The sequence below is a fragment of the Chaetura pelagica genome, unplaced genomic scaffold, assembly GCF_000747805.2.
Source record: "Chaetura pelagica isolate M959 unplaced genomic scaffold, ChaPel_1.0 scaffold188, whole genome shotgun sequence".
Lineage (NCBI taxonomy): Eukaryota > Metazoa > Chordata > Aves > Apodiformes > Apodidae > Chaetura > Chaetura pelagica.
In genome coordinates this window covers 902853-917479 of record NW_009954196.1, presented here as the reverse complement: position 1 = coordinate 917479, position 14627 = coordinate 902853, and the positions used below count along the sequence as shown (strand labels likewise).

General features: G+C 38.6%; 1 protein-coding gene across 1 annotated transcript in view; it reads left to right on the top strand.

Moving 5' to 3' along the window:
• The window catches only part of BANK1 (B-cell scaffold protein with ankyrin repeats 1), a 122020-nt gene that overhangs the window by 99675 nt on the left and 7718 nt on the right, over positions 1–14627 (top strand). The window contains exons 12-14 of the mRNA XM_010003179.1: positions 2775–3053; positions 12533–12601; positions 14567–14623. Coding sequence (XP_010001481.1) covers positions 2775–3053; positions 12533–12601; positions 14567–14623 — 405 coding nt within the window. The remainder of the gene's footprint in view (positions 1–2774; positions 3054–12532; positions 12602–14566; positions 14624–14627) is intronic.

Genomic DNA, 14627 nt, shown 5'->3' with positions numbered 1-14627 from the left:
CACAGAAGTAATAGGAAGAAACTGTGGAGAAAAGTACCACAGTATTTTTTTATTACCTTTTAGCCAATTAAATACTATTAGAAATAAAAAGCTATATTGTGATGCAGATTAAAAAGAGGGGGATAAATTGTGACCTTCATAGGAAGAGATTTTTTTTTTTTTTTAATACAGTTTTATCAGAATAAAACCTGAAATTTAGTGTTGGAGTTTCATTCAAGTGATGAGAAGCCAAAAATACTATTTGCATCTGTTTCAGAAGCAATGCTTATATTTTTTTCTCAGAGAGAAAATAAGTATGCAAAAGAATTCACACTTAAATACCAGTCCTAGATAGTCACATAGGAAGAGAAAACCTTATTTGTCATGGACACTACTGATAAGTGTGCACACAAAAATTGCTGTTCAGTTTCTCCACTGTTACTGTTAAATCTGTTTTTAAATGTGACCTATTAAGGTCTTAAGTTACCACCACCAAGCACTGTGAAGTTTATGGAAGTAGATAGAAATAGTTTTCTGGCCTTATAGCTGGCTGTGGGTAGGTTTTAATCCTGTTTTCTACAGTGAAAGTAGAAGCTGGCTATTTGCACAAAGTCATGGGTGGATTCTAAGAGAAACGGGAGCAGACTAAAATTGAAGTTGAGGACTCATTTTGTTTCCCATGAAATGCTAAACTGCAGCTGTATGTGTGCATAAAGGAGGGGCTAGGTTGGGAATACAGGATTTGTTAGTGTAGGTTTGATATAAATGCCTGTTTTGGAATAGGTCTCATGTGGCTGTACCATCAAGTACTTATACCATCCTCTCTGCCAAGTTCCAGTTGTCTGTATGTGGGAACCAGCAGAGAGAGGTTCTCAGGTACATAGTTTCTTGTGGTGAATCTTGTGCAGGTAGGGCAGAGTTTGTCTAAAAGCACTCCTGTGTAAATAGTTAATTTAAAACATGCTGTGAATTTTCCTGAAATGTTAGCCTTGGTTTCATCACTGGGAAATGGGGGAGTGGTATTAGAATTCCTCTGAATGAGGGTGATGCTTTCTTTCAAAGAGGAACTCTAATTGGTAATTTATGTGTATTTGTAGTCAGCCACTTGATTTAGGTATTGCTGTAGAATACCTAAAGGACAAGTCCTCTCTTCTTAATATCTTTGTTTTGGGAGTGGCATGAGAGTGCCCCCGTGGCAGTTAAAAGAAAGTATATCCTACAGAGAAAGAAACACAACTTTCACAGTGACATGGAAACAAACTATTTTTCAGGTTAAATATGGCGGATGTACTAATCCCACTTGTTGTTTTAAAACATTTGTATATCTTAGCCAGAATGCATGTTGATATTACATATTAATAATACATACCACTTAAAAAATTACACATCCCATTTATAAATGTAACACATTTACAAAGATTGTGTAGCTCCTCTGAACCCATGAACAGATAAAATTATTCTTAAATAGGAGCCAAAGATAGAAAACACTAGTAGTGACCACAGTCTAGTTTAGCAAATACACATGTACAGGCAGTAGATTACAACACAAGGAAAACATGACCCAGTACAAGAATTCTAGGCAGGTCTTCTGGTATTTATGGGTATACCAGCCTCAGTAACAGCTTCTAACTCTTAGCAGTTTGTGGGGTATTTAAAGACAGATGACCCTTGAACACCCTGGAGGTGTTCAAGGCCAGGTTGGATGAGGCTTTGTGCAGCCTTGTCTAGTGTGAGGTGTTCCTGCTCATAGCAGGGAGGCTGGATCCTGAGGATCTTCAAGGTGCCTTCCAACCTTAACCCTTCTAGGATTCTATAAATCAAAACAAACCCAGGTATTGGGAAACTTACTCTTCCTTTTAATGGTGTAAAATGTAAAAGCGAAAGGAAAGCAAGTTCTGAGTAGTTGTACTATGAAATATAGGGAATACAGAGAATCAGGGAAATTATTGGGAGTGTGGGGGTTTGGATAGTCAGCATAGATTATAAGAGTTCATAAATGTCAACTATACTGTAAGGGGCTTACAGATTTATTTTTTTTAACCTAGTCCTACAGTACATCTTAGCAAAGCCTTCAGAACCAAGTGGAACATTGGAAGGGGCATTTCAAGGGGCAATGGGTGCAAACTGGAGCATGGGAGGTTCAAAGTGACTATCAGAAACAACTTCTTTACTGTGAGAGTGACAGAGCACTGGAACAGGCTGCCCAGAGAGGTTGTGGAGTCTCCTTCACTGGAGACATTCAAAACCCACCTGGATGCGTTCCTGTGTGATGTGCTCTAGGTGACCCTGCTCTGGCAGGGGGGTTGGACTAGATGATCTTTTGAGGTCCCTTCCAACCCCTAGGATTCTGTGATTCTGTGAAATGCAGGAAAGACAAATCCCAACATTTTCTGAAGTAAGTTTCACTACTTAAGTCGTTGTTGCAACAGCTAAAAAATAGCATGAATTTCCAAAATGCCAAGGCCACAGGTACCACTTACTTAGCTTCACCATTAAAGAACGTTTGTGTGAGTCCTGGGAGCAAGTGGGGCACTCAGTATTTCATTTAAATAAGTCCCATTTATTTGGGGACTAACAGCTAAGCATCTGTTTTTGATAATCTGATGTGAAATCATGTGGTGGCCCTGAAGTTGAAATGGTTCCTCCAGGACATCCCCTCTACTGACCTAGGTGATCAGAAGCCTCTGAAGTTTAGAAGTGAAATTAGATCTCTTTAGGAAACTCTAAAGCATGAAGTTAAATCTTAATTTCTTTTCCTTACCCTATATATGGAACACAATTCCTTGCTTTTTCAGGGAGAAATTTTGGGGAGGACAGAAGTGAAAGAGAACGTGGTGATGGACTCCTAACAGCGTGCTACAGAGAAGAGCAATATACATGTGAGGAAGATGGTGAGGAGGAACACCCATACACTTGTGCAAATTTGGATGAATCTCTGTACGACTGCATTCTGGCTGAGGAGGAGGAGGGGAAAAAGAAAGAACGCAGGTCCTTCATTGTGAACAGGCCACCAGCCCCTGCCCCTCGTCCCGTATGTTTACCCATCAGAGAGAACACTCCCTACATAGTACAAGGTTAGTGTTCCTGCCTTGTAAATATTTGCTGGTAGAATATAGATGTGTCTCTTCTATTTGATGAATAGTATTTTCTTTCAAACCAACAAAAAATGCTTGATTCAGTCAAGCTCTTCTCACCTTTTGTATAAGCTGAGAACATCTCTGACTAATTTCAATTTTCAGTTTGCATTTCAGATAGCATCACTTTTTTGGTTTAATATTATAAAAATTAGGACAATATGATGGGAAATTAAGAATCACTGGTCTAGCTAAGAATGTGTTTGTTTTTATGGTGTGATACAGAATGTGCTGTTTGAATCACCTTTCCTTTCAGGGTTTGCTTAATTCTAAGAGAGAAATTTTAGCCTTTTTTTTTTTTTCCCTCTGATGAGAACAATAGGGAGAACTCCTCTTTTAAATATCCTTTCTCGAATGCAAAATGCTAGAAATGGCCATCTAGGGAAAGGTTATGTCCTTTTACCTTTTCTGTGAAAACTCAAGGGCCTTTTGGGTTTATTCATGGAAATGTAAGGCTGGAAAATATTTCAAGTATCTTGTAGACCAATCCAGACTGAAGCCAAATTTCAAAATAACAAAAGGCATTTGTGTGAACCTACTGCAGAGATCACTGTGTAAGCCCCAAAATCTGTACTGTCTACACTTCCAGAGTCTTCTACAAAACAAACTAAAAAAGGCACTAAAACAGGATGAATACTACCTGTATCATCCTACAAAATACAGAGGAGCACCTCCTTTTTCATGTCTATTTCAGTCAGTGATTTATTTTATTCTTCCTGCTAGTTGTCTTCCTCCAGGCTATATAACTCCTGGGGAGGACCAGAATGTGTGGGGTAATACTTTTATCATTAATTGCTCTTTCTTCAGCGTGTTCAGGAGGTACAAGGATGAATCATTACAGTAGTTAAAAACTCATCCAAGAATGGATGTGTACAGGCTGATACAACTGCAGAAGTCCTGAAATGGCTGCTTTTACAGTGATTGCTGGCGTAGTGTCTCAAATCTTGGTTCTCTGTCATCATAGGCAGGCTGATGACTTGAAAACCCTTACTGTGAAGAGTCATTATTTGGGATGTTACTTTTGCTGTCTTTTATTGAACTAGCGTGTTTCTACTTTGTCTACTCTGACTGTTCACTAGAGAAAAGACTATCAGTGCAACTGCTTTGATGGGATTGTGGTTCTTTTACTCCAGATATATATATGCGCACACATTTATACTCACACCCCAATACACACACATACATACTCACACCCCAAGGTTTTTATCTTTGCTTTTATAAGCAAGTAGTCGTAGACAAATTAGTTTTGTGTTGGTCTGTGAAATCAGCCTCTGGCTCAAGTTCATTTACTTAAACAGTAAAACAGAACAGTGGAAGCGCTTCAAGAAAGTTTCAGTTGACTACTCAGGCCTCTGTTTTGCTTGGCCATCATCCTAGTTCTTGATCTGAGGTCTGTCACTCTCCTGTTTTCTGCAAATTCTGGAGATAGTGAAATTTTAGACAGAAGTGATACATTTTCAACCAAAACATTTTTCCTGCTACTTGAATTGGCAATTTTTGTCCTCCACAGTGATTAAAAAATTCTTCATCCAGGCTAGCAATATCCCAGTTATTATCTTAAAACTGCTTCTAATTGGGGGGAAAAAAAAAAAAAGAAAAAAAAAAAGATTGTTTCAGCTGTAAGAACTAGAACATTTCATTCCAGTTCATCATTAAAATCTGCATGTGTTTGCAGTCATCACTTTACAGTTATCTCATCAGTGTAAAAGAAAATTATTCTGGCTAGGGCATATACACATTTTTCATCCCTCAAATTTATGATAGCTTCAGGTTTTTTGTTGTATATTATGTTAAAAAGAACATTGCAAAAGTTCTGCTGTTTTACTTCTTTCTCCCTGACACAACATATCAGTCCAATCCTTCAGTGTACAGATGTGCTGTTATTTAACACAGACATTTTCCTTCATTTGATGTTAAAAGTGGGTGAGCATAAGATGCAAAACCCTATAGTGTTTTTCATTCCCATTTTTGTTTAAAATATAATTTGTGGCCACCTTAGGTCCAGCTTGTTATTTCAGAGCCTCCTGTGATTTTTTTCTGTACCTCCTAAGTTTTTGGATGCCCAACATGAAGTAATTAAGATGTCATTCTTGAGATAAACAGCATTATCTACTATTTATTCCATGCAGAGATCCCATTGATTTCAGTGACCCCTATGAGGCCTCAGAACTTCAAATTACATCATAAGTGTGTCTAGTCAGCACCTTAATGTCAGGGATTCAGGACCCAACTGATGGCTTAAATGTCATGTCTGGGATTATGCTGGGGCTTTGTTGGAGTATGATTTACAGAGGAGAGCTGTGTTAAGGCTACACAGTCACCCACAACGTACGTACTTTGAGAGCTCTTGGAAAGAACACGCATCATGTTCCAAAAATTGCAGGGGCTGAGATTAGAGAGGAGGATTTCTTCCAACCCAAACCATTCTATGAATCTATGATTTATGTACCCACGGAGGTAATGGAAAATGATGGGGTTATTTATTGGCCAAATGAAAAAAAGAAAGTGTAAGCACTGCATAGCAGAAATGCCTTTTGCCTCTTGGACTGCATGCTTATGCCTCCTTTTTAATTTAGTTTTTGCATCCATCAGGACAAATCAAGTGGCTGAATTCCCATGAGGGCTGTCACCATGCACTGAAGTCCATGAAGTCACAAGAGTATCTTCTCCTTTAAGCAGAAGTGGTGGTGTCTCCATGAGAATAGCAGCAAAGAAAGCCAGTACATAGCCCTCTCAGTAATAAGTAGCTTTCAGATACAGGGAAGCTCAAGTTTACACTCGGCAGAAAGCCTGCTCAGTGTAGTTTTCCACTTGGTACTCTACAGAATAGGATAGTGGAACTGTTTATCTACAGAAAACAAACATGGGACTTCACAAGCCCGTTCTCAGTGTCTCTTTCAGAGCAGGATCTACACTTTAAAAACTAGGTGGTAGACTCTCAGTGATCTAAGTTGTCATAACTGAGCTACTGCAATTTACACTTTGAGAATCTGACCTGAATTTGCTGACAAAGTCTGGGAAACACAAGTGAGTTGAAAAATTTAAAACAGAAGTGTTCCTACTACTTCTACTCAGTTTCATTTACTCTGTTTTCAGATTTTAATGAGAACACTGCTAAATGTACTGCATCTATAACAGAGTACATTTGCTTTTTAATTTAGACCACTGTAAGAATTTTGCTTTCTGTGTGAAAGGCTCATCAACCAGTGGAACTGAAAATTAGTGCCAAATAGCTGGTTGTGCAGATGGTTTGTAGTCTTAGTGTGCTCCTTCTCGATTCCTCAGGTGCTTACTATTCCTTTGTAGGTTATTTTGGTGTTTTTTCAATTGTGTGCTGCCAAAACAACTGTTACATAAATGTATGAAGGTGTGATGTTTTCAGTTTACAGTGCAATTTTAATGCTCCCTATTGATACCAGATTTGATTGAGCTGGAAACCAAAGTGCCTAGTGTATTCTTAGGTCAGGTGCATGAGTTTCTGCAATGCTTCCCTATCACTTCTGAAGTCTGACCTAGCAGGACTGCCTCAGGACTTAAGGTTTACTTTACTGTTCTGGTTTGATCATTTACGTCTTATCAGAGACCACTAGTGTGGGAGGAGTTCTCCACAGTAAGGACTTAAAACACCATAAACTAACCTTTGTATACCATAGCCTTTGTTCCTTTGCAAACCTCTCACAAATCCCTGAAGGAATGCATTTCCCCTCTGTGGACTGGAAACATTTCACTATAAAAAGAGCTGTCTGTGGGATTTCACACTAGGGTTAAAAGAAGTGGAGAAATATGTTTCTGACTTACCATCCCAGAAGAGAATAGCATTCTCACTGCTCACAGGGTATACAGAAAAAGTAGCAGCCAGTGAATATTTTTAGGGAGGCAGAATAGGTCACATACAGAGTAGAGAACATAAACCTAAATAATATGAAGGAACAAAATCCAGAACTGTTTGTGTCTTGGAAACTTATCAGGCTGATTATTGTGAACTGTAGCGAGTGCATCCTGAGTTAGTAATTCTTATTATGCAGATCTATTCCATGCCCTAAAGCAGGGGTTTCCGAAGTGAAGCCTTGGAGCCCATGCAAACTGCAGAACAGTTATGTCCCACAGAGGGATTTTTTAGTACTTTCCTATGGTGAGTACGAAGTACTGCACTGCAAATTAATTTCATTATCTCCAACTTAAGGGCATTTAACCATTAATAAAATACTAGGAACCACTGTTCAGCTGTCTTCAAGCACTTTAGACTGTTTTCACAGACTTGGTTGTGAAGTGATATGCTAGCTTCATCTGCCATGTTCATTCAATCAGATTTTTTGCTATCTTAACTTTGGTAAATCCAAACATATACTGAATACAGAGAGAGAATATTTATAGGATGCTGCCTGGTTGAGAAGCAAACTGTTCTAAATAGCATATTTGTGGTAAAACTGGGTATACAGTCTTCCCCTTTTTGCTCTTCTCTGCTGAAGAAAATGGGGCTGCAGAAGTATATTCAAGTTATACATGCTGGAGCAAATATTCTTGAGTATATCATTAGAGTCCTTACAACTTCCATAATCCACTAAGTTAAACTTCTGACAAGAGCAACAGTGGGAGAATTCTCTTCATTGTACAGCAAGTACATTGACACCACCTTCTGAATAGCATCTTAACCAAACCAGTAGTACCTATTCTTCTCACCCACTCTTCACCCCTACTGTAAGAAGAGTTTCTAGTCCTACTTTTATAATGTTGTTTCATATTTGACAGACTCAGAATCTCCCTGCAAATTGGGAAGAGAATTGCTGGTGAGCGTACGTTTATTTTTTGATTAATGTTTTCACATTGTCATTACTCTGTGATTCTTTTGAAAGTAATTTTGCTTTTGATCTGAGAAAACTGGGTTTTTGCAATCTCAACTAATTATGTGGCTGTGGAAGGCAGAGGCTGACAACAGCCTTTATAAATTTTGATGGGTGGATGTGATACTGTAGCTGAAAAACTCAGGCAGCCTGCATTGGGCCACACTGCACAAAACAGAGTAGCATGGCAGGTTGATATTTCTGCAAGTGTATTTGACATCACCTAGTCCTTATTCTGATGAAATGACTGTTATGTTTTCTTATAAATGTCTTGAGTTCCAGGCAGAATGCTTAGAACAGGTCAGAACTCCTGTACCAATTTGGATGTGGTCACTGGTTTTCTCACACTGCAGATAAAACTAGCCAGTCTTTTCCCCCTTGCCTTCTGACAACATAAGTGCATTCAGGCACCTGTGCTACCATGACACATGGAACTTGAGCCTTTGTTACATTATGCAGCACAACACAAGACTGCCATCCCTTCTGCACAACTAGACCAGGGTTATGAGGTGTGCTGATACACTTTTGTTCTGTGCTTAGCTATGTTGCTTCAGAACATACAGTTAGAGTGTCCCATTTCCTTAGTTGATCTCATGTTATGAATCACTAGATATGTCGTTGTAATCTTAAATACGTGAAGTATTTTGCATACATTTTAGGAGTAGTCCTTAATAATCTCTTACAATACTCATTGAGTAGTATTGCACTGATGGCCTTTGTCTAGTCCTCCTGCTGAGTGACGCTCAGTACATCAGCAACAAAACAGACCAAAGGAAAATGACATCTAAAAAGATGTGAACAAACATCTGCAGAGTTCTCATCTCCTGAATAATAAACATTGTTCTACTCTATTCCTTCCTTAGTATTCTCTCTGTATTTGTGATCCCTTGCTGTGCTACCTCTAATTTGCAGTATAATTCCAAACAGAAAAAGAACTTGCCAGTTTTATTTGTCTAGGTACTTAAATATTAAAGTGTTTGGATAATGGGGAAAAAATTGAGTAGGCAAAGATAGGAGTCTCTCCCTGCAACATATCTCAACTAGCAGTCACCCCTCCTTTTCCATTCTTCTGTTAATCACGAGTTAATCATGTGACAATTCTAAAAGGAATTAAGCAAAAAGCTACTCAGAACAAGCTCACCATAATTTGCAGGTGAGTTGAGATGTGTTAATAAGTGCAACCCTAGTGTATTAATTAATTTGCATTGTCACTTAGCTTTGAGTTTCTATGAAGATTTTGTTTCCCTGGATTTTATTTTTAATATTTCCTGAACAAAACAGTCAAGGCAACAGATAATTTTGTCTGAAACACCAGCTCAAGGAATTTGATGAGTAAATTCATCTTGAATTTCCCTAAGCAAACTCAATTCAGATTAGTGGTATTTATTGCTTTATTTACGTTTTTCACTGTGTCTCTTTTCCTTTGTGTTTGTTCTGATTTAAGTGTTGAGTGAGTAGTATTAGATATGATTAGCCCATGTATTCTTCCAGAGGGGTGGGTTCATTGGCCTAGCTTTGTTTGAATCACTACTGTACAGTGGCAAAGTGTGGTTTGATTTTTAAAGGTAATCTTCCTAATACAACAAATTAGGCAACATCCTTCATGGTTCAGATGTGCAAAATAAAATGCAAATTAGAAACCATATCTTGTTTTATAATTGCCTCTTAACTGATAGGAGTTGTTCTCCCTCACAATGTAACTCCATGTTTTGACTGCCCATGTTTCTAATTCAATCACTTCTTAGTGGCCTCTCACTAAGCAATTTTTGAAATGTTGCAGTGCATTTATGATTATTTACCATTATGGCTTTGTTTTAGAACCTCAATTAATTCTGAGAATCAAACTTCTGTTCCTTTTGTCAACCTGCAGCTATTTTTAAAAAAATTCATTCTCTTTTTCTAGACCTTTCATACTTATCACAGTTTCTTGCATAATGTATAACTAGGAAACACGAGAGACAGATTTCAAATATTTCTAACCCTTCTTTTTTTGTGGTGACAGCCATGAAAATATTAACCACATTTCAAGCCTCATAACATTATGTACCTGCGTGTGCAGACAGCCTGAAACAACATCTGTAGCTGGTCTGATTGAGATAAAAAAGGCAATTCAGAGTTCCCTGGATCCCACTCACTTTTCCCAGAGTTCTGTATAGTTGCCACAAAATTTGTGTTTTGTCACACTTTTTAAATGTTGTTTTCTAATATTTTTTATATTTTTTAAATGTTGTTTCACATCATACGAGAAAATATTGCAGTAGTTTCTTACTGTCTGAGTTTGCTGTCCTGGAGTAATAGTGAGGTTACATTACATTCCTAAAAAGTGATCTTACTTCCTAAGATACAAAAATGTATTTAGGCCATACAAGGAACTTCATTTCTGTCTGGAAGCAACTGAAGAGAGGAGAGGGAATAAAGTGGAAGTACTTAAGTCCGTTCAGCCTCCTTTAAATCTGAGAAACTGAGAGGGAAGAGGAAATAAGTTGTAGACAAAAATGATATAGTATATATTGAATTGGAACATGTAATTTGTAGTTTTTGACCTACAAGCATTGGTGGATACTTAAGCCTGTCACAATGTGATTAAAAATTCAAAAGGACATTACGAAGATATTATGAAGGGAGCACCTTAAGTAAAAAAGCATAATGGAAGGTACTGCAACTTTTCAATCAGATTATCTATGGCAGAGAAGCTCTGAAAATATTTTAAAATATATTCTTCCTTATTTGAAGGATTGTGGCATTCTGGCACTATTGAAAAAAATTGTATTAATATTGCTTTACTGAAGGAATAGTCACTTTATCTTCTACAAGAAATAATGGAATATATCCCTGTGCAAGATTACTTGTTTCTTTCATTCCACTACTGTGGAATCTGAGCAGTTCATAATTAGAATGTGGGAATGAAAGAGTAAATTGTTGGCGTCTTCCCTAAACCTGTGGCAGCCTTACAGTGGTGTATGCATATGTCTTTCCAGGCATTCCAGAAACAGGAATTTGTTTTCATTAACCTCACCCACATTGAGTGTTTGCTGCCAAGTAAAATAAGTTCAGTAAGATAGGGCATGTAAAGTGGTTTTAACAATTTTACTTTGGACTGAAAGAGTAATTCCATTTCTGATTACTCCAACACTGCAGAACTCAGCAGAAATTTCAAAGCCTATCAATTAAAGTGCTTTCCAGTCAAGAACATTGTAGAGTATATCCCTTCTTCTCCTTATGCAGTAAAATTCATGGTGCCTGCATTACCTCTGTGTTCTAGTTACTGTAATTTCTTCTTGAAAAAGAGAACACTATTTCAAGTGTAGAAGAAAACAGTGCAACCATATTTAGCAGGATTCTTTGAGAGTTACAGAGAAGTATATTACAAAAGTTAAAATCTATCAGTGTTGGGCTGAAGCTAGGGACATAACATCAGCAGATTGTGCTGCCTTTAAGTTATTTTACTCTTAGTTTAGCCTGAGAACATTGGAAGGAACATCAAGTCCCAGCTGTTTTCATTCATCATCACCTTCCATACAAGCCTACTCAAGAGTTAGCGTGAAGACTTTCTTCTGCAATGTAGGAAGTACGCCCCTAGGAATTGCTCCTTCCTCACCTCTGCATGGAGCACGCACAGACTTTAATGTGACAATGGTCTTGATCATCTGTTTTACAAGTTTCCCTGAGAGAAGTGGATGCATTGTCAAGGGCAGCTGAGCAGGCAGGCGAGGAGTAAACCCAGATCCACTGGGTATCCCTGGTCAGCAGGAGCAAGCAGGCAGGGCTCTGGGGTACCATGCAGGGCTTGCCTGTTCTGCACTTGAGAAGAGCTCCATTGTACTGAGCCTTGGTCCCCGAATAAATGTTTGCTCCATTGAACTGGCACAATTGCTGCATTGCAGTGATGTCAGAAAGATTACTTAATGGGAAAGAATTATTCTAGTTTGTTTAGCTAAAATCAGAACTGAGACTTAGGAGGGAAAGCCTATATAGCAGTAGTCAGAAACTAAGCAATTCCCACCTTCTGGATTTTACATATGCTGCCAGCAAAAGTCTTGACTGCAGCATTTCAGGGTGTATCCAGGTGGGCTGTACTCTGGGCACCTGACAGGGATGGGAATGATGGGCTATGCTACTGGAATAAGTGATTGTACTTTCCTGTTCCTAGTGTTTGTGTAGACAAATATTCCCATAGTCTTTCTTAAGCAGTGTTGTAATTCTCACCTAGTACTATTGGTATTTCTGTTTTAGCTTTGTCCGTAAAATAAGAAACAGGCTATAGTAGGTGTCTGTACCATGTGAAGAACCCCAAGATCTAGCTAGCTGGTTTTTTCTCATCAAGTAATATGTTCATGTCATAGGTTTATTTTATTCAAAGCTTCTTGTCATGGTATCTGTAATACCAGTAATTCTGTCACAGAAGAATTTTTCATCTAATTACCATTAGACTGACAAGTGGGTTGACAAGTACTCTTAGGCTGAAATAAGAGATGTATTCCAGCCTGTTTTCATGAGTCTCCTTCCTTCATTCAGAATGTGTGATGGTTTTTCTTGCTGTTTTTTACCAGCCTCATTACATGCTTAATTTTGTTGCAGTGTTTCAGCAAAAGGCCACTCAAGCGCCTGCTGAAAACGACAGGACATACTGCGAGGCCAGGAAGCCCGGTAGGAATTCAATTTTTAATTGCCTTGATGCTTTTCAGTAGAAATAGTAGAAATTTCCTATTACTTGATTTTGACCGATTTAGCATCTCTTTTCCCACATATAATTTATATCCTTAATGGTATTGCAGCATTAAGAGATCAGATTAAAGAAAGATAAATAAATTTACGGTCTTGTGGGGAAGATCTATAGCGTAAGAGTTACTTTATGCTTTTCTGTTTCCATTTTCTGTTGGGATTTAAAACAAGAAAGAAAGGACAGGAGGGCTCAGCTGTACACTTACTCCAGCCATGGAAAGGCAACAGCATGGGGAGCAACACTTCTCTCCTGAGTACTCCAAGATCCATGTAAAATTAATTACTTGTGGCAGTCCAGTTCTTATTTGAGTTGTAGGACATCAAAATCTTGCTACTGTACATTCCATTAATGGTACACTAGAATAATTAACTGTGATATGTAGAAAATGAATGAACACTGAGTGCAGATTTTTGCTCTCTCTCCTATTAACAAGTAGCAGGTCACCATTAAAGCATACAGAGCAGCACATTATCACCCATTTATTTCTGCAGTGCGGAACTGCAGTCTATAGTGCTACTGACACTACTTTTCATGAATCCTAATCACTTAGGAAAAGAATACAGAACCTTCTAGAACTTACTTTGTTTGAATATTGGTAGCATACCTCTGCAAACCAACCTAGTGACCTTCTGTGATGGAGTGACTACATCAGTGGACAAGGGAAGAGCTATGGATGTCATCTGTCTGGACTCCTTCAAGGTCTTTGACATGGCCTCCCCCACAATATGTTTTTTCTCTAAATTGGAGAGATATTGTTTTGATGGGTAGAGTGTTTGGTTGCTGAGGAATTGGTTGGATGGTTGCATCCAGAGGGTAGTGGTCAATGGCTCAATGGATGGAGATAGGTGACAAGTGGTGTCCCTCAGGGGTCTTTACTGGGACCAGTGCTGTCTGATATCTTCTTCAATGACATAGACAGTGGAATCAAGTGCACCCTCAGCTGGTTTGCAGATGACAGCAAGCTGACTGGAAACATTCAAGGTCAGGCTGAACAGGGCTCTGAGAAACCTGATGTAGTTGAAGATGTCCCAGATTATTGCAGGGGGGTTGGACTAGACCTTTAAAGGCCCCTTCCAACCTAAACTATTCTGCATTCTCTGTGCAGTGAAACAGGTGCTTTATGTCACTTTTGCAACAGCCTCATAGAGGTCTAGGCAAGCCCTGTTCCGTGGCTGCTCATGTGTTCTGGATCAGCCGTTTCAGTCTCTGTCCTGGGGATATGGGTTGCTACACCTCCCTGGACCAAGCTGTCAATCTGATAACATAGGTCTGTCTGCCATTTCCCTTCAGCTGTGCACCTGTATTGTAATCTCTAGGAGGACAAGGCTATAATGTTTCCTTGTCACTGCAATATATTTAATAATCTGTGGGAAAGAGATCACGTGATTTTTCAATACACTTTCTGACTAAATTTCAGCCACAGCTCTTGAGAAATGTAATGTGAAGTTGGAGAAAGAAAGAAAACAAAGGCACCATGAATGTTTTTTTGTCTTAACACAGCAACACTTTCCTTTAAAATGTCAGTACTAGAGCTTTAGCACTAGAAGGAAGGTAATGTTTGAACTGACACTAATGGAGAATCCATGGGTCAGGACAGTAGTCATGAATGAAATGTTCAAGATGCTACTCTGCTGCCAAAGAGTAAGGGTAGAGTCCTTACTGATTTGTTGCATTTCTCAAATTGGTAAAAACAAACAAAACCAAAAAAAACATAAAACAGAAAGAAGGGAAAGTGGAGTCACCCTGAAGTTGCTGTGTTTTTATTTATGTCAGACTGTCGAATCACTGCTTGCATGCCTTTGTTGAAAAAAGTGCTTGTATCAAAAAGAGAGAGGAATGATGTGTCTTAATGGTATTTTCTACCTTTATCTTTCTACATTTTATAGCAGTACACAGAGACCATACTGGCACAGTAACTTACAGCACTGTGAAATACAACATCCCTGCTGA